General features: G+C 35.3%; 2 protein-coding genes across 5 annotated transcripts in view; one reads left to right on the top strand and one right to left on the bottom strand.

Moving 5' to 3' along the window:
• The window catches only part of LOC139143582 (dnaJ homolog subfamily C member 13-like), a 71,058-nt gene extending 68,003 nt beyond the window's left edge, over nt 1-3,055 (top strand). For both annotated transcript variants that reach the window (XM_070714027.1, XM_070714028.1), the window contains one exon: nt 891-3,055. In XM_070714027.1, coding sequence (XP_070570128.1) covers nt 891-991 — 101 coding nt within the window. In that variant the 3' untranslated portion in view covers nt 992-3,055. The remainder of the gene's footprint in view (nt 1-890) is intronic.
• Nucleotides 3,056-4,624: 1,569 nt separating this feature from the next.
• The window catches only part of LOC139143589 (uncharacterized), a 45,450-nt gene continuing 29,247 nt past the window's right edge, over nt 4,625-20,827 (bottom strand). For all 3 annotated transcript variants that reach the window (XM_070714040.1, XM_070714041.1, XM_070714038.1), the window contains exons 7-16: nt 17,803-18,001; nt 17,028-17,105; nt 16,603-16,686; nt 13,975-14,120; nt 13,415-13,529; nt 12,068-12,169; nt 11,419-11,577; nt 10,680-10,814; nt 10,240-10,341; nt 4,625-8,494 (exon numbers count right to left, since the gene is read on the bottom strand). In XM_070714040.1, the coding sequence (XP_070570141.1) occupies nt 8,366-8,494; nt 10,240-10,341; nt 10,680-10,814; nt 11,419-11,577; nt 12,068-12,169; nt 13,415-13,529; nt 13,975-14,120; nt 16,603-16,686; nt 17,028-17,105; nt 17,803-18,001 (1,249 nt within the window). In that variant the 3' untranslated portion in view covers nt 4,625-8,365. The remainder of the gene's footprint in view (nt 8,495-10,239; nt 10,342-10,679; nt 10,815-11,418; nt 11,578-12,067; nt 12,170-13,414; nt 13,530-13,974; nt 14,121-16,602; nt 16,687-17,027; nt 17,106-17,802; nt 18,002-20,827) is intronic.

The raw sequence follows: 20,827 nt of genomic DNA on the forward strand, positions 1-20,827 counted from the left end.
AAACAAATTACTCAAGATTTACGGATATTTGAAATTCTAAATGAACGCCATCCCTGTGTCAACTCTATGGAGAAAAAATAAAATTTTCGAAAACTAAGACTGTGAAAAGTTTTCTTATACACCAAGAGCTTTAAAATGAACCCCCACAAGTGGTAGATCAGAAAAGAATTGAAAAAGTTTGAGAGTCCGAAGCGCATTCTACCTTAAAGTGATTGACAGTGGTATTGACCTTTAACACAGTTCAAATAGAAAAACCCCAATCATTGAACAGCAACTTTGACCTTTGCAAGCTATACCAGACTTCAATTTTGTTTTCAAGACAGAAAAGTAGACTCACAAATCACTATTTGAATATCAAGGTAGTACAGACCCTGAAATTGAAAGACTGAAAATTTTGCTCAAACTCTTTGAAAGGAAACTTTAAACATTTCCTTTTGAAATCAATAATAAAAATTGGGGGTCACCATGAATATTTGTTTCTAGAGAAATAAATTATCCAATACTTACTGACACTTTAATTAAAAATGGCCGACATGCTGTGTTAATTCTATGGAGAAAAATTGAATTTACTTTTACAAGAATAAACATGTGAAACTTAATGTACTAAATGAGCTTCAAAATGAATCCCAACAAGTGGTGGACAAAAAAAGGATTTTAAAAGTTTGTTGGTCCAAATATCTTGCCCCAAAGCACATTCTCCCTAAAGTCTTAGGTATTCTGACAAGACTTTGTTTCCGTGAATATGTCATGGAGCTCCTAGTGGTACGCTGATATGTTCTTTGTTATTTCTCTGTTGATCGTTTTCAGTGATAACATGATTCCTTAATCATGATTACATGCGTTTTTTTCGTTGACTGATTTCATTTGCTCTTTTGTTTTGTACTTGATAGGTCCTGGAGTTGCCGGTTATTTGACACAAGGAACAGCCTCTTCAATGCCGGATGCCCCACCTCCTATGATGGACACCAGCCAAGAAGAAGTCCATGATTAGTATGATAATTTGTGGGCAGACCAAAAATCAAACTTTAATGCCATTGTTGGAGAGAGATTGCCATCATGTCGGATGATATCTTGTAAAAACTGGTGTTTCCTCAGCGTCTATCAAACCAAATTGTATATATTATAATTGAACAATTTAACAGAGAAAAACAACAGTTTTAAAAAAATGATGTCAATAATCCAGAAGGGATTGAGTTTTACCAAATGAAATATTGTAAATGTCTTTTGCATGTAGAAACACTGGAGTACAAACAAACAAACAAACGGTGATGTACATTCTACCCGGTATGTATACAACAGGTATTTTGACGCTTGCTGAATTTTATTTTAATAGGACGAAAAAAGTTACAATGTGTTCAATAAAATGGACTTAGTGACACACAGCAGATGCTTGAAAATAGGAGAAAAAATGAACTCTTGTACTAAAAATTCAACTGTGAATATTTGTCAAAAGTTCTGCACAGGTGTGCATGGACCTGCTATTGTCGACTTTGTGAACAAGTCCAATACTGCCCTCGGTGGCCATTTTGAGAAATTGTGATAATATTTACTGTATTTTGATAGAATAAAAAAAACTTGTCAGATAGCTGCAGATAGCATTAATTGCAATAGTGCCGGATATCTGATAAATTTCCTTCTTTTTTTTTTAGTTTTATCATGCTAGGGTTTTTCACTTGGAAAATGTCATGATGTTTTGTGGTCTCATCAAAGAAGTTGTTTCTTCTCAGAGTCATTTTCTTTACCCCAAAAGGTCATATTCTACTTCTGGTATCCAGGGAGTTGTGATGATGTATGAATCAAGGAATGTTACAAACTTTCTGGTTATACTTTACTCATCACATCTAAACAGAAATGCAAGGAGTTTGATTTACCGTAGCAAGTTCACAAAACAGAAAAATCATTTTTTATTTCAGTGATTTAGGGGTGGCATCGCAAAGGCCTTTGACTTCACATCATTGATTCTGCAAAATACAAAGTGATGATAGGGAGGTTAACAATTTTCACTAATTTTGTCCGGCATCTTTGTAGTTTTAAATCGAGCCAAAGAAAGAAAAGGTGTAGTTTCTCATCCTCAAATCTGTCAATTAAAACCTGCATCAACGCTCTGTTTATGTGTTCACTCCAAAACAAAATTAAAACTTTATTTTACTTAAGCACAGCAGAAAATGTTAGTATATCTTGGATCACACATACAGCATAATATACACACTGTAAAGCTCTTAACAGTGTAGTTTCAGAATTATTGCGGCATTCAAACAGTCTTGTTTTTTGTTTTCATGTCGATCATTTGAGCTCACAAAAAAGCTAAATTTCAAAAAATGCACCTTGGATGAGAAACAAACCTATACATGTGTTTTTGGCCAAATTTTAGTGAGTGGTTTTGTTGAATAGGAGAGACATGATATAAGGGTGTGAGTGAACGTTTACTGTCATACACAAGAAAATACACTCGGAGTTTGTTTCTGTCAAGGACTTTGACCCCCAATTTTTTTTTATAAGTTTGCTAGATACCTTGTAAGTTTTTTCTGGAATCCTTGTTCATTTTCTCTCAATTTTCCTCTGTTAGAATTCGGAAAATAGGCAACGTAAAGATTTCACTGTAAAGACAGACTGTTAAAATGGAATTGTAAATACGAATCATGCGTACTCAGAAATTCAACCACCACTCCGTCCCACCCCTAAATTACAGGACAATGGTACCTTCCTATAGTATTTTTTGTTAGTCAGAAGAGTGTATTATCTGAATGTAGGGGTGGTGTCGTGGTATACACAAAATTATCTTTCGATTTTCTTTTTTTGTGTGTGATGATGCTGACACTGTGGAATATATATCTATATCAAAGCTATGTGTAACGCGATGATGTTATCCATAAATTGTATATTCCATGAGAATAATTTTAATCACAACAGAAAATGTATGCAGTTGACAAAACTTGCAATATTGCGGAAAATGGAAATGCTATTTTTTCTCCTGTTTTGTTGATTGTTTTGCATGACTGGGTGTCGTCCCAGTGTGTCGGAGAACATTAAAAATGCATCATACATTGTAAGAACATGAAGTGTAGTGAGTGGTTTTCTTTCAGTGGTCGACTTCAGAAAATGGAATGGCTGTGACCTCTCTTACCCACAATTCCAAGTGTGACCTTTGACATCATGAGTGCTTTTTGATTTGCAAGATGATTCTCTTTGCATCATTCTTGATGTGTGGCAGATACTATGAATATTCAATTTCGTTTCTGATGAAATCTTTCTCGAAATTGAAGGAGAGAATGAAATTCTGTGGCTATGCTGAAAAAAATGAACGTTAAAGGTTGTGATTGGTGGATTGTACATGCTGATTATTTTATGGCATATCCGATACAAAAATCACGAATTTGAATGTCCAATGGTGATGTACTATTTTGCAAATCCCAACATACCAGACAATGAAAAGATTTGACTCCTGAACTCTGACCTCCTAATGACCTTTGACTGCATGTCAAGTGGACACCCAAACCAGGTTCAAAAGGTAATTCCTCATCCGACAAAGTTAAATCCCATCTGTGCTGACGATGTCATGAAAAATATTGCAAATATTTGCAGTTCAAAAAAAAAAGAAATATGAAGTTGTAGATTTTTGGAAAATAGTGAATGACATTTTTGTCATTGTTTGATATTCGTTGGATTAAATATATTAAAATGGAGCCCAAGTTCATCATATAGTTTTGTTTTCTGTGTCCTGAATTCAACTTCCAGTTGGACTATGATCCCCTGAGAGAGGTCACATCGTTGAGAGCTTTAGACCACATCTTAAGATTACAAAGGCAATAATGAGATGAAGACCTCATTGTATCTTTTCCTTTTTCAAAGTTAGTTGAAAGCATACTCAAATTTTAAATGACCTTACACAATGAACTATCTTCCAAAAGATATGACACACAATCTCAATTTCCATCAATGGTGTGAATACAGAAGTTTGCTTTTGAAGTATCAAAATAATACTGACCGCTGATAGTTGAAACTGGAATTTCTCCTATATTGTATTTGAAATTCATTCTCATATATTATTTCTCACTTATCATGAAACAGCAAAACATTCAAGAAAACTCAACTTTTTTAAAAAAAAGGATTTATCAATTTTGTTGTCCAATCATGCACACAGCATACAATTTATACTTCACATCTTGCCAAGTATGATTACTGTAATTGGTTGTCAAAATAGAAGCCACCTTCTTCAGACCTCATTATTCATCTGGTCACAACACAATTCATTGATCATAATTGTAACACTGCCCCAAATTACAACTTTACAAAATGTGATCTGTTCGAGAAATGTCTGCTCCCAAAAATTAAGTTCTGCTTGTGACTGTTCCAAATGTTGTTTATGTACCCTTGAGATCTGAAAAGAACATCCAAAATGTAGTATTTATTGGCAATTTGCTCTTTCCACATTACATGTGTTGATCAGTTGCAATGGCAGACGTAAAAACAAACAGGATATTTTCATGATTCTCTTCCATTACTGCAAAGAATCAAATTGGTTTCTACAGAGATATGTCAAAATTGTTTCATAAATTGTTCACAAACTCCAGACGTATTGCCGGATACACGCACACATTCCATAAATACACACACAGGAAAGAGGTTTGTAGATACTTGACATTTATTTTCCAATTTTTACACTTTATACAATCTTGTTCAAAAAATATATATACAATCAAATATATACATCATTTAATAAATTACACATGATCTTATAAAGACCACAGATATACACAAAAATTTTTTATCTCTAATTACAGTGGGGGACGGTATGAAAATGGCTGCCTTCTTAGTGCTGAAAAATCAAAACATGAAAAAAAACTTGAGAAGAAAAACTGAGGGTTGTTCTGAGAGTGACAGATTTGTAGAGTTGTATTTGAATAACAATGGTTGGTCAAGTCAGCTGATGATGTGCTTCATTCTGATTGGTTCAGTAGAGGTTATCATACACATAAAAGCAGTCATTATCACTAGGTGGTCACTATTTGTGCTATCGAGGTAATCTTATGCAACGTAGCAGCATTTATACAAAATCTCTGAAATCTGACTTTATCAAAATCGTCTCATATGGTCCAACTACCTGGGATAACCACAGCTATCCATTCATTATCTGCAATTTTCTTGCATAGTGGTGTTGACCATGGATGTATTTTTTTCATGTCCCTGTGTTGAGGTATATCTGGTATTCACTACCATTACACTGCTACATAGATACTAAAATCAGCACTTTCCAGGTTGTGTAAAATTGGGTTTCATTATAAAAAATGTGACTGCGGCAGAAAATTATATCAGTCATTAAAACAGACATGCAAATTCAAAAATCTTGTTTGAATTGCAAGGTTCGGAAGACACTGCAAATGTCTGAGTTGACTATTTATGAAAACATACCAAACCAACATTCCATGAACCATAGAATTGAATTTCTGTGTCTGGTACTGGCTGACTTAGACAGTTACAAGTAATGTACGGGTAAGTATGAACTCAGAGAACATTTGGAGGTCACAATTGTCCTCAGAGAAAATCAACAGACGACATGATTCGAACAAGTTATAATACTAGTGTAAAAGGAAGTTGTTTGACTGTTCATCTTGCAAGTATTTTACACCTTGTAAGATAAAGCATGGCACACTAATCAACTTGGACACATTTGAAAGCACTGAATTGTGGTATAAAAATAGCGTTAAGATGTGTAATAGGAACGTCCGCTCATCACTGACGTAAATAGTAAAATTTGACTCACGAAACCACACAGAAAATCTCAGACCACTGCGGTAGTTATCTGAGAAAAAATGCAAAATTGCTCGAATATTGGTTCAAACTTCAATGATATAAAATGTTCAAAATATACAACAAAAACATCAAATGTGTTTTAGACAAAGTAATAGAAATTTGAAGTATGAACCATACTTGAGCTCGATTTCAAACATGAGGGAAAATGAGTTCTGGTTTCAACAACTTTAACAAACAAATACAATTACTACTGTAACATTACATTACATGTATTAGCTTTGTCAATACCAGTGAATTTTGTGATGTCATCCACCAAGATTACTACTCATAGCGATAATGTATCCAATTATCCAGCATTGAGGCACAAAATGTTTTCTACATTATAAATTCACTGGCATTGCCATTACTGTAAGATGATAGAAAATGTACCACCTCCCAGTCTATAATGGACTTGAGCAAACTTTGCATTAAATTGGTATTCAACTTCACCTTGTAGATTACATCTTGCAAAGTTTGCTTTCGTCCATTATGGACCAGGAGGGGTATATTATTCCTCAAGTATTTACTGGCGACTATTGAAGAGGTAATAGTGGACATTACAGTTTAAAGAAACTATAAACAAAGATTAATACATTTATACCAGTTTAAGTTCCATAGCATTTGGAAACTCTACGTGTTTGAAAGTTGCTGAGCATAATATAATACAGGCAATTAATTCAAGATTATGCTGCTCTGCAAAGACGCCATTTGTGAATTGTGAGATACATCAGCGCATAAGTTGTCGTAAAATTCATGACTCTGATAACATATTGTGGATGTAATGAAAGTACAACAAACCCATGCCACTACCAAATTAGTTACAAGTTTCTGGAGCGTATAACAGTAGGGTTTGAGCGCAATATAAAAGGCAAAAAAAACACCAATGACAAGTTGTTTTCAAACTTCCTGTGATACGACTGAAAATACAGCTTAGGTCTGGGAAAACAATCTTTGGCACATAATTTAATGTATCTTAAAACACATTGCATAGGATGTATACAGTTACTAATATCACATATACTTGATCAGATGGTGTATTCAAAAGTTCAAATTCTCACAAATATCAACGTATCCCACCTCAAGTTGTCAAACCTTTTTGTTTGCTACTAGTAGTGTTGAGAAATTGCAGACTTTAAAACATACAACACGGCATTCGGTATTTTTGTTGAATTCTACTTGAAGTCCCCAGAATCAACAGCACTATATTTAATAATACCTCTTGGCCTTTGCAATGAGAAACTGAATGACTAACAATGGCTGGGTTCAGTTTAACCTTCACTTTGTTGAATTTAAAAAAAATTATTCAAAATAATTATTCAGATTTGTTAGTACTTTACCAAATTCATTACTGTTTTCAATAGAGGCAGTATTTTGATAATTTTACCATAGGGAACACACAAAGTGGACATTTTTAGAATTTTCAAAAGTTGTCAGGTCCAATTTATAATTATCTTCCAAAACACACTTTATCAACAAAATTTATTTGGTAAACATTAAATTGGCAGCCACATATCAAACAAAAATTTTTGGCATTTTCTGAAATATTATTTTTCATTTCTTTTTTTACAAAATCGTAAAAAAATTGTTTAGGCTATATGATGTACATCAATTGAACCATTTTACAAACAAATCAGTATATTGCATTATGTGAAAGCACACAACATGGCAGAGCGACCTTAAGCACCAAATTAACACAATAAGTATTGCATACAAAAATAGTCAACTAAAAAACAATAACACTGTGTATTTCAACTATAATTTACAACTTCAATACATACAGATGTAAAACTTTCCCCATTTTCAGTCATTTCCAGACTTTGTAAAGATAATTTTGCTATAATAATGGATAGCTTTTTCCTGCGTCGATAGATTACCACTATTTGCAAGATGTGGTGAAACAGTTATGGAAATGCTATGGCATTGAAACTTGAAAGATTACAAATATGGAAATCAAGATCAACGCCTACTTCCAACGAACATAAAGGTATCTGTGACCAGTTCTACCCGTACACTATGTAAAATCAATGGTTCAATAATATCAAATATTCTACAACTTTGGTACAAAATACATAAAATTTACATGCTTTTCTTTTGACAGAACTTTGGCTTGGATATTTACCGTACATAGAAAAATGTCTGGTTTGGGGATTCTCACAAGCCAAAGCTATAATTCAGCTCCACAATGCTCTGCAAACATCAATGTGAGGACAGCTACAGCTTTTGGTGCAGAAGGCTATTATTGTACACGGATGGATTTGGGGGCTCACATTCATGATGTATTTTCATTATATTCTGACATATTACAGATGTTGAGTTTCATATACATAGGAAAAGCAGATTTATATTTGAATGTTAAAATCGGCAGCTGCATTTGGAGAAATCTGGAACTAGTCCGAGAATTATTTCATTGGAGACATGGTCACCTTGGGGGATATGTATTGCTTCCCCGGGATCTATAAATTGGATGCAACAGTCTCCCTGGATATCCTAATCAAAGGCATAACACTACACTATCTGGCGTAACACTAGGCTTTCACCTGCCTGATAATATAACTTTTAACCCACTGTGATATCATCATGATCTGGCCATGCTTGTGATCATGATATTGGCTAGTGCGTTTCTCCTACGTCTCCAACCACCCAGATTTTTAGTTGGTTGACGGATGTAACGTATCCATTTCCTGGTCTCCTTGACGTTGTCAGTCTGCAACAGGAAGTATACCGTATAGTTGTTAGAGCTGGTTAGTCTCTCATAAATGGAGGAATCCTCATGTACCCTTGCCAGATAAATTGAAATTTCTAGATAAGCTGGCATATCTGCAGAGTTAAAAGCCAGATTGTGCACTGATACTGTACTTGAAGAAGATTGAAGCATGGCTTCACACGTTACATTGACAGCTTAGTTTATTTCCATACATAAAATAAAGTTCAATACTGTTACTATTTGCAAAAGTTGCACTACAATATCATCCTGTCTGTCTAAACTCTCCGTGTCAGTAAGTTATGGAGTAGATAAGTGTGCCTATTTTGATAATAACTCTGAAAGTATGTATGTGTATGTAGCAGTATGTGTAAGAGCCAATGATCGTTTCAGTGTAAATACCAAAGGTACACCATTGTCTGCCGTCTATCTTCATAAGTGAACTGATACATCTATTATCTCTTTGCATTATCTCCTAAATACAAACTAAAAGACGTTTTGGACTGTGCTTTCTGCTTTTCAAGAACTAGACACAATGTTTGAAAAATAAATACGCAAGTATCTGTGTCATGTACTCAGATGATGACATTGATTACAACACGACGATGATGATGATGATGACGACGACAGTGATCATGTAGATTATAGTATGATGATCATCAAGATGGTGGTAATGATGATGATCATCATTATCATGATCATGATAATGATGATGATAACTATGATGATGATGATAATGATGATGATGGTAACTATGATGATGATGATGATGACAATGACAATGTTGATAATATTGATGATGGTTACACCATAAATATTCAGTGTTCTCCCCAGGATTATTTTACAAGAGGGCGAAGACGTGATGCAAAGCACCACAAGCGACCGCGTAAGCGGTCATGGGGGGAGGTCAGGAGGGGGGGTTTCCCCCCTCCTGCCGTTGGAGCTTTTGAAAACAAAAGATTAAAATGGCGTTATTTGGTGGCACTTGGGGAGTATTTTTTCAGATTTTTTTCGTATAAAAAACTCAAAGGAAAAGAAATCTGAGACAGTGTTCCAAAACTTTTATTCCAATTCACTGATTTCAATGAAGATTACATTTTTTGAAAACGAAAACATAGCGACAGACATACATTTATTCATCGATGTCAAAATTATCATACACGTACACGTCCAACCAAGCCTAAAAATAGGTCGTTTTGCTTTGGGAAGGAATACACAAGCGAAATTCTAACCTCCTATAAAACTTCAGTGTACTCTGCTGTCCTTGGTTACCCTCCAGCTCCTAGGCATGTTACTCAGCTAAATCGGTTACCTAATGCACAGTCCCTATGGGAGGAACGTGGCTAACGATACGTTACGGCCTGTGCGATGCAAACATGGCTGCCATCAATGAGTTGCACATGGGCTTATGATCTCGGATGACATCACAAACTCGCGAGATTTGCAAGATCAATGAGAATTACATTTGCAGCCTGCAGGATCGACGCTCATGCTTGCATTTTGCTTGTAAATCACTGTCAACTTTTTTTCGCCGTACATTTTGTTTTATTTTTCAAAAAAAATTTTTTTTTCATTTCTGGCAAGGGGGCGCTCAGAATTTACAAGAGGGCGCCACGCCCCTGTTACCTTATTCAGGGAGAACACTGAATATTGGTCTGTGTGAGATTTTGGCTGCGTGTTAGCTCTAGGAGAGTAAATTCTATTGATGGCTTTGTGACAGGATAGAAACAATTTCCATGCATGCTTACCTTGAAGACAAGGATGTCATTAGATCCCATATCCATCACTTCAAACAGCTCATCCATTCCTAGTTCTGATGACACAACACACTTGTCCAGCATGATTGGATCCTGCAAAGTGTCAAAAAAATAAATTCAGTAAGTGGAATTATATTTCACAACTGAGTTCAAACAAAGATGAGAATATGCATAATATATTGCAGAAGAATCTTTGAACAACATCTTTACAAGTAAAACTACAGAAAATTTACCCCTTCAACAGTGTGAAGATATTTAGGATTTTAAGACATCAAAATCATACAATTTTAATCGAAAAAGTTGATCATACAGTATTCACAGTGTCTTGTTCTATGAAAATCAGTCATACAGTTCTACTTTTCTCTCTCAGTTCAAGCAGAGACTGTTGAATAACTGAAATCAGGAAGTTTCATCCACAGGCAAACACTTACTCTGTGAAGGATAAATTTCTCATTTGTTCTGTCTCTGAATATCACCAAGGCAGCTTGCTTGACAACTGTGTTGCTAGGAAACAACAGTCTATCATCATCCTCATCTTCATCCGGTGCTTTGTAATTTTGCACATCCTGGCAACCAAATTCAGATATTTTCAGCGATAAGAATATGATGTGAAAGAGAATATATTTCATGGACCTTACATGGATAAAATTTGTTCCAACAGGGAAAAAATGTCAATGGTCACTATACTTCTCTTCCATACAATATAAGTACATGATATATTCCTCAACTTGCGAATAAAGTAGTATACCCAACATTTAATAGTTGTACTCTGGATTAAAAGGACGCAATGTGTTTTACAGACTAAATACACCTAAGAGATCACGTGCTGGTGGTAAAAACAAACCCTGCATATGTACAAACACTTATGGAAATGCATGTATTTCTGTGTGCGTTTCTGCACATGGTTTTAATATTTGTATCGTGGTCCATTCAAATTCCAGGTTTACCATATTACGCTTGCACTTTTGAAGGACTCCGTCTGATACGTTTACAATAAATTTTGCTAAATTTCCAATTTGTTGCTCTGCCTAGTTTTTGTATCCATACTCAAATTGGAATTTCTATACAATGCAAATAGAAGCGTAAATTTCTCTTTTGAGATGTTACCTTTGCAGTGTAAAAAGAACCAAACAGTAATCACATTTTTAACAGCAAGTTAGGTGGTCCTACCTGACCATGAAGTGCCAACAGAACATGAACAGTTTTGAACTGTAGGTCAGTCTTCTTCACCTTCTGCCACATCTGGTCAGTCGGCTGTGAACACTGAAGACGACCAATTTTCAAAAACTTCACGTCAGATTTGGTCCATCCCAGAGTTTCAAGTGACAGCTGTTGGCACAAAAACAACAATCACAATGAAAAAGATTGACCAAACTGGAAACAACATGAACAAAAGTGAAAAAAGAAAGCGGTAAATCTAAAAATAAACTTTGAGATAGGACAAATATGTTGCAGTTTTTGTCACTTGCAATAACTTAATTCAATTTCAATTTTTTAATCTCACATTTCTAAGTAAATATTTTTGCTACTCATTTCAAGCAAGTTATACGGAGTCTATCACACATTATAAGAAAGGAAAAGAGCATTCAGTATTGAAGTCTGCATGCTCTGTCTGATATCTGTGTTTTTTGTATTAAAATAAGGTGGAACATCTTGACTCTCTTTTGTACATAATTATTTAAAGACTGCAAAAAATAGTGAAATTGTACTTCCTGTACCAGAAACATTTTTGAAGATGCCATGAAAAGTATGGTTGTAAACTAGCTTTTCATTTAATATACTTGTGAAAGGCAGCAAGTGCTACATGTTGAAAGCTTACCTTCTTGAGTTCTGAAACACTGGTGTTGAAGTTGAGAGACAGAAATGATAACGTCCTTCTGGCATTCTTGGATTTGCCCGGAAGTGTCACTCGCTGAGTTTTCTGAAATAGTATCATTCATCAGAACAATTTGCATGAGAAAAAACAGTGCACACAGACATTTTTAAAATAAGTGTGTTACATGTTGTTATGTACATATATTTTGCCAAAAACAAAATTGCAAGGCACTTCCGACCAAGGCAGGAAATCTGAATTGCTTATTGATGAAAATTACTTTTAAAGGGGAAGTTCACCAAGGATGATTTTTACATATGTGCTAGCTCTGTGGTCACTTACCCTGGAAAAGCTATTTTCGCCATTTATAACTTACACGATTTTTACAAAAACAGATAGAAATAGTACAGGAAGTTGCCCATGTAATTTGACTCATGGGAAAAAGCGCCAAGCTTGGAGCTTGCATAATGTGATATGGAAGGCACCATTTTCCCATGGGTATGGCATTGTCCACTCACCCATGCTTAAACCAGGCTGTGCGTATTTACATAACTTTTGTTTATACTGAGTATCCTTGCATAAACGATGAATCACTTATTATAAACTGTCCACTGTCAGATTTTGTGTTGCTATTTACTACTGTGTAACTGTTAGTGGACAATGTGGAGGCCATACCCATCCAAAGATGGTCCCTTCCATATCACATGATGCAAGCTCCAAGCTTGGGGCTTTTTTCCCATGATTCAAATTACATGGGCAACTTCCTGTACTATTTTTATCGTTTTCGTAAAAAATCGGGCGAGTTATAAATGGTGAAAATAGCTTTTCTGGGGTAAATGACCACAGAGCTACCACATATGTAAAAATCATCCTTGGTGAACTTCCCCTTTAATGTAACGATAAATTTGTTTCTCCTCAAAATACGTCATTCATCCCCATTTTCCTGTACATGGTTCCTTCCATCCTACTGAAAACAAAGGGGATGTTTCATGGGATAGTGGTCAAAGGGTTACCATCAAAATCCCTGACTTTGATCATGGTAGATTGAAATACAAGTATGATTTTAACCCTCTCACTACCATGGTTTGGCCCAAACAAAGTGTTATCACTGTGGAGTGTGGACTTGTCTAAAGGAAATTGGGGGTGAACAGGTTAGAGGAGCAGTCTTCTTCTCAACTTTACATCTGAACTAACTGGTTGACTGAACACAACTTTCAAAGGAGAGGGATTAAAATCACAAAACAGTCAATATCAACTTGCTCCCTAGCCACAAGATCTCTGCCTTTTAATGAGTATGTCTGTTGTTCATATTGAACTTAAAAATGTTTGCTCTATCATTCAAAGTATACCTACAGCATTGATATGTTCAAGGATTTCTTCAGTTTTCTTCTGAGCTTCTTTGATAGCTGAGGCGTCATCATGGTGTTCTGGTGTTGTTTTGTGTAAACGACTGAGTAGTAATGGATATCTGTCAATAAAAATAAACAGCGATACAGATGAGTGCATAATATATGTGGACATTTTGGATGTGAATATACCACCTGGCATGATTTAATGCAACTAGGTAATTTCGCATTAACCCTTTGAGCACCAAGGTCAATTTTTGTAATCTGCATATTAAAAATACACCCTTGTCACTTTTTTCAGATTTTTGCCAAAATTTTGATAAAATACTGCAGCCAATAAAATCAGATGTTCATTTGGTCCAAATTATCTAGAAAAATCATAAAAATTGGTAAAATACTGCACTAAAATTTTGGTGAGAAAAATTACAGCACTCAAAGTGTTAATTTGATTCGGCTGTGCTTTGATTATGCTAGGGGGCAATCACCTTTTGATAGGATATGATAGGCATTGTATCAGTGTTATGGAAGACTTATGGGCCTGAATGACAAAAAGTCGTAACTACTCACTTTGTAATCCTCTGTACTGGGGACATGAGAAAAGACTTGAGATGCAACTTTCGGAGTTGGACATTCTCCTTCTGAGAGACTTGTAAAAACACTCGAAGCAGTTCCTTTTCACTTTCCAGAGTTGATAGAAAAACTGACGCTGTGGCCTGGACAGACAAATCACAACATTATTACAAAAATAGCGTCAATGACACTGTAGCTCCCATCCTGGACTATTTAGTGTTTGTTCTCTGGTCAGATATTTGCACATGTGTGAAAGGGATAAAGTGCATGAAGTGAAAATACTTAAATGAAATGTACTGGAGACAGTGAAATATGTTTAATGTAATTATTCAGAATATGAAATGGAAAAAATACAGAATTAGATATATCGAATACTGTGATACAACCATTAACTCAACAAGTCATTTACAATGACATAGTCCCCACTTGTAATAGGAGTATTAGTCTTGATGGGGCAGGAAAATGTGGTCATTAAGAAGTATCACTGGAGTGTATATGTTGAGATCTATGGGCACATAGGTCTATGTCGTTGTTCCCAATTTGAAACACATGAGGCATGTCTACGTTATGGTTCTAAATTGGGAAAAAAGATCAGACCTCTAGCAGTATTGGCCAGCCAAGAAATACATACGCGCATTATAAATGAGGTACAAGATGTGACATCTTAAGGTCTAATATACTATCAAAATTGGAGGGTATAGAACTTGTGGTTACTGAAATATGCATATATATGTATAATCAAGGTCAAAGGTCATCGAGGTCACATGACATTTTGACTTATATTGCTAATTAATCCCTATATGCCAAAAAATCAGATCTCTAGCTCTATTCGCTTGCCCAGAATTAGATGTGTACATAATTAATGAGGTAAAGCGTGTGTTGTCATAAGGTCTCCCATCCTACTAAATACAAAGGACATAGCACTTGTGGTTACTTATTTATTGACATAAACATATATTTTAGGTAAAAGGTCATCGAGGTCACATGACATTTGGTCAAAAAATTTCTCTCCTATAGTTATCCCTATATACGAAAAATCAGACATCCAGCTCTATTGGCTCGCTCAGAATTAGATATGCGCATAATTAATGAGGTACAATATGTGGCGTCATAAGGTGTCCAATCATACCATACATGAAGGCTGTAGCACTTGAGGTTACTGAGTTATGGACAAATATGTATATTTGAGGTCAAAGGTCACCGAGGTCACGTGACATTTTGTCAAAAAAATTGTTTTGCTAAGTTATCCCTATATACCAAAAATCAGACCTCTAGCTCTATTGGCTCGCTCAAAATTAGATATGCACATAATTAATGAGATACAATATGTGGCGTCATAAGGTGTTCCATCATACCATACATGAAGGCTGTAGCACTTGAGGTTACTGAGTTATGGACAAATATGTATATTTGAGGTCAAAGGTCACCGAGGTCACATGACATTTTGTCAAAAAAATTGTACTGCTAAGTTATCCCTATATACCAAAAATCAGACCTCTGCTCTATTGGCTCGCTCAAAATTAGATATGTGCATAATTAATGAGGTACAATATGTGGCGTCATAAGCTGTCCCATCATACCATATATGAAGGGTGGTAGCACTTGTGGTTACTGAGTTATGGACAAATATGTATATTTGAGATCAAAGGTCATCAAGGTCACATGACATTTTGTCAAAATATCCGAGATATCTGCGGATATGAATGGATGGACTCACGGATGGACGAACAGACGGACATAACCCAATCTATAAGCTCACTGGACTCATCCGTGGGGACTAAAAATTGTGTCACTGCATCCTTTTTGCAATATGAATACGATGAGAAACTAAATTTTTATTTTTCGTGGCCTTATACATGGGAGTCTATGGAGATCTGCCTTATACATGGGAGTTTATGGACGTGTAAACTAAAAATATGCAAATTTCACCAAGATTTGCCCAAATTTGGGAAAGGTCACTCCTATGCACTTCCATACCAAGTTTCAAATCAATCAGACTTGTGGTTTCAGAGCAGGAGATTTTTTGACCAAAAATGGGAGAAAATTACAAAAATATTCATGAAAAATAGCAAGTCCAAGATACTGACCCAAGATGTGCACAATCATTTCATGTCAGCCCAAAGTACTTACATGCTAATTTTTCATGTAATCTGCTCAGTGGTTATTGAGTTTTTTCAATTTTGACTGTTTTTACATTTTTTCACTTAATTTGCATATTTTTGGCAATGACAACTTCATTTGAACAAAATCTCATCTACAGCCCATCATCCATGTACACACCAAATATCAAGATGAAATGTACAGCGGTTTTGGAGTTTTTGATGTTGACGGACAGACATACAGACATACAGACATACAGACGTACAGACATACAGACATACAGACATACAGACATACATACATACAGACATTTCCCTAGCCTATAAGAATAGCTTCCATTGCCATATATACATATGGCTATGGGAGCTAAAAAACAACACATAAATATAAAGAAGAACAATAACCATTTTCAGATTTTAAATTTAAACTGACAGTGACAACGCTATTATTAAGATCACAAAACAGCCATATTTTTTATTACAGACACAGCAACGATGATTGGAATAACTGAAATGTCACACTTACCTGATTGATGCAGTATTCTTCAAACGGAGCAAATAAATCTATGTTATCCAGTATCAGTTTACCAAGGTTCACATTTGTATATTCCTGTCATGAAAAATATCATTTTTGTTATTAGTCTGTCAGCTTTTTCTGTTGTTTTGTTACTTGTTTTGATTTTCTATCACAACTTTAATATACTACAATATGGACTGGTACACACAAATGGGAGCTCAGGGTGTCTGTGACCTTGGAAGTTCTGAACTTTATTGTAAGATTTGTTCACATTTTTTTTAAGTCTCTTGGCCACAAGAATAGTTTCACTCCTTCATTGGGTATGTGTATTTTTTTACTGTTAATATGACCAACTGGTTTCAGGTCTTTACCATCATGTGACACATTTCCAATATAAAATCTGGGTCGACTCAAAGTCGTATGAAAAATATTACCTCATCGCCTTCCTCGGATGCAATGTCAAGAGCGTCTTGAAAGATGTCTGCCAGTTTGTCATTGGATTTGACCAATTCCTAAAAAGACACAAGTAATCACGTATCAGAATACCCGTTGGGACAAGAATGATTCTTAACCGATTGAAAAGAAACAAATATTCAACCAAAAACAATATAATTCACCCTTTGTTCAAGTAACAATCCTGGCAACTATACAAAGAATTTTTCTACTGTACAGTAAAATTTACACGCATAGATAACAGTGCTAGAGTATGCATGTACTGTTTGGTAGGCCAAGTACAGACATGGAAGTGTAACTATTTGGTTTTGAATAAAGTCTGGTAGTTTTGTACAGAGTTTTAATACACACTGTCGTTACTATTAAGTAGTCAACTATAATGGTATGATGCCAAATTCCTTGGTCTGTTAAAAATTAGGAGGATCCTGGACATCAGACCACTGAATTTGATCAATTCTGCTGTTTACTTAATGAATATACACGCACAAAAATCCCAGAGATTGCTAAAGTAAATATAAATATACTTGTATTTACATCTTCAAGTGCATTTCCATACTTCCTGTATCATAATTGACTAAAATTATCCTCATTAAACCCATTATTTTTTTGAAGTTCAGCTTTCATTGGATTCAAAATGACACTATCACAATTAGCTTTTCTTCATTCTTATAGTATTGATATTGTAAGACACGTTCACGCTTGTTTATTGAAGAGACAGGTGTATATGTGATAGTGATTGGCTGTTTATCTGCTTACCTCTAAGTTCAGAAAGACGCAATCTAATTGGTCGTCAGACAACAAAGCCGCTGATTTGATTGGTTTATAGAACTCTTTGAGTATCAAATTCAAATCATCTCCATAGCTGATCTCAGTCTGTACAATTTCCATGATGGTTTCCTTTCTTTCAACTCGCCTCTTCTCACACTTCCTACAAACCGTTAATCCCGCCATGCTCCTGCATAAAGGAAAAATCCTTGTGTCAAAAGTACCACTTTGCTTCAAAGGTCACCTTCATGTACGTGAATGAGGCTAAAACATGTCATAGAAACAAATTTATACAATACACATTGCAGTAACCAATAAGCTTTTACAGCTATTGTCAGTGGGCAAAAGAAAAGAAAGATTTGTTTCTCATCCTTGAGTATATCAATCTAGATTTGCTGCACTAGCTTCTTTTTTTTCAAGTTTCTTAAAAACATTAAAAAATTACATTGGACTACGCATGGTAGACAACAAGCTATACTCTCACTGTATAGATATGAACAGTGAAGTTATCAAGTCGTCTCACAGCATGTCACAATTATTGATGCAAACGTAGACGCTCTCACTCGAGGATTTATTATGCAAGTAAACATTTCTGTTTTGTTTATACATGTCTGTGGTTGCACCATATCAGTTAAAAAAAAAACAAAATGAAATCAAGATGCATCACTGCATCATTTTTGTACGATGAAAAGTAAACCTATATTTTGAAGGGCCAGACAGATAATACAGTAAGAATATTTCTGAAAAAGGTTTGCAAACTTGAAAGAAATTCAGTTAATCTGCAGAATCTTGCCTCTCAGTTTACATGGATGATGTCTTCTAGCTTCAATTAAGTTACGGGTTCTTGGTTCTTATATACACCAAGTCATACTATAGAAATAACAGACGACCTGCTTACCATTAATGTTTATTATGGGCAAGGGCGAGAGGAAAGCCAAAAATTAATGGGCGAGGCTTGCCGAGCCCGTTAATTTGACTTTCCTCGAGCCCGCGCCCATAAATAAACGTAATGATCAGCGCGGAGTCTGTTATTTCCATTATATTATCAACGAACCCCGAGAAACTGTCAAAATTTACGAAAATTTCCCGTGCGAACGACAACGGCGCCCCCAGAACCTGTCAGTGATTCATGCGCGCTGCAAAAATTTTGCAAATCCAGAGATTTTTTTGAAAAAAGTGTCTAAACTTGGCCCACAAGTGCTCCATTTTATTTTGTGATTGATTATGATCTTTGTACAAATCACAATTTTCGTTTTAGCTGTAAAGTTAATATGTTTATGATATTATTCATATTTACGGGCATGAAAACAAACCATTACTGTGTATTTGTGGGCAGTCACGTGGTTCAGCTCGACCACTTAAAACGTGATGGACAGGGCATGGTTATATAATTATCAGAAATGACAAAATACATAAAACTGTCGGTGATGATACATAGCATGTGTGAGGGTGAAAGGTGTTGTTTCATTGGCTTTCTGTACTCTCATATAGGTCAAGCTACCAATAAGGTCAGTTGATACATATGGTACCAGCATGGTGTCTAAGTAATCATCATGACTGTAAAATGAGAATCATGGAACGTCAGTCGATGAAGAGTTCACATATTTGGGTAGGTTTTGACATGGTTTTTTGGTATATGATTTTACATGGCTTGTAGTTTTCTGCCAAAACTTCAAGAAAACGAGAACTATTTCCACAATAATGAAAATTTAACAATCATTGTTCGGAAGGACATTTCTGATGTTTGTTTTACTATTGTATTAAGTGACGATTTATGTTCTTTAAATGTATGACATTCTATGCTGTGGTAAGCGCCTTTTTATTTCAATTTCTTATGAGATTAGTAACACCCATAGTAATTTTGTCAATACACTACACCCAAAGGTCATTCTTGTTGGTACAGCTGTGTCTTCCTGTCTGTGTTGAAAATGCCTCTTCAAGTCTTAAACTCTCCATCTTTGATTTGAATCTTGCATACAACTCCTTTGAAATTGTACAGTATGATGGGTCTTCTGTTCATTCTCCCAAATAGCAATTACATTTGCAATTTTAAATCTAATTATATTTTGTACAGTAAACCTACCGTACATGGACAGTATGAGAATACAACCTTAGCAACCCTGGAGAGTTGTTATATATTGAATATTTTGACCTTTGACCTAAACTTTCATGTCAATCACCTATGAACTTTGTATATGATATGCCCTTATAATAATGTCAGAAAGGCTTTGAACATCTGTACATGTATACATACCACATGCAGAGAGAATGGGTATACATACAGCTGACAAATATGCATTTATTGGTAATTTTGAAATGCACAGTAAATTTATACTGGCCTGTCAAATATTTTGTTTAAAATTATATATTTGTTGAGATTTTGTCAGTTTCAGGACCCACTGATTTGTTAGTGGCAATTTATTTTTTGGCAGGCCTTGAAATAAATGAAAAATTCTGAAGGGCTGTTTAATAATAATCTCTGACCTGCGTACCAGCAGATACTATAGTACCAGCATTGCCTGCAAAGCAAACAGGAGTAATGGCACACCTATGTGAATGTCACAAAAGAAACACCCACACACATCCATGATACATACATGTAAACCAGGTGATGAGCGCACATACAGGGCAAGGAGATGTGAAGCAGCACTTAGCTTCTGCTGTGTCTTGATTACTAGTTGTTAATGTGAATGCAGGACTACCATAAATTATATGATAATGCCAAATTTCAAAACAGAAATCCTATCATCAAATTTCCTGAAGAAAGCATGCACCAAAAAGGAATGTCTAACAATGACCAGATTACTCAGATGCTCTATAAGACTGAATAGATGATCAACTGTATAAAGCCAAAAAAATTAATTGTGCTGTTCTGATAACATGATTTTCAAAAAAAGGGTAGGTAGGTCGGCAGGAATTTTTTTTTTCAAAAATATTTTTATTTTTAGATATGCATTTTTTAGGGGTTCAAGGCAGTCAAACACTGGCCACAACATTTCCAGAAAAATTTATCATA

This window comes from Ptychodera flava, chromosome 11, assembly GCF_041260155.1.
Source record: "Ptychodera flava strain L36383 chromosome 11, AS_Pfla_20210202, whole genome shotgun sequence".
In the NCBI taxonomy this organism is placed as follows: domain Eukaryota; kingdom Metazoa; phylum Hemichordata; class Enteropneusta; family Ptychoderidae; genus Ptychodera; species Ptychodera flava.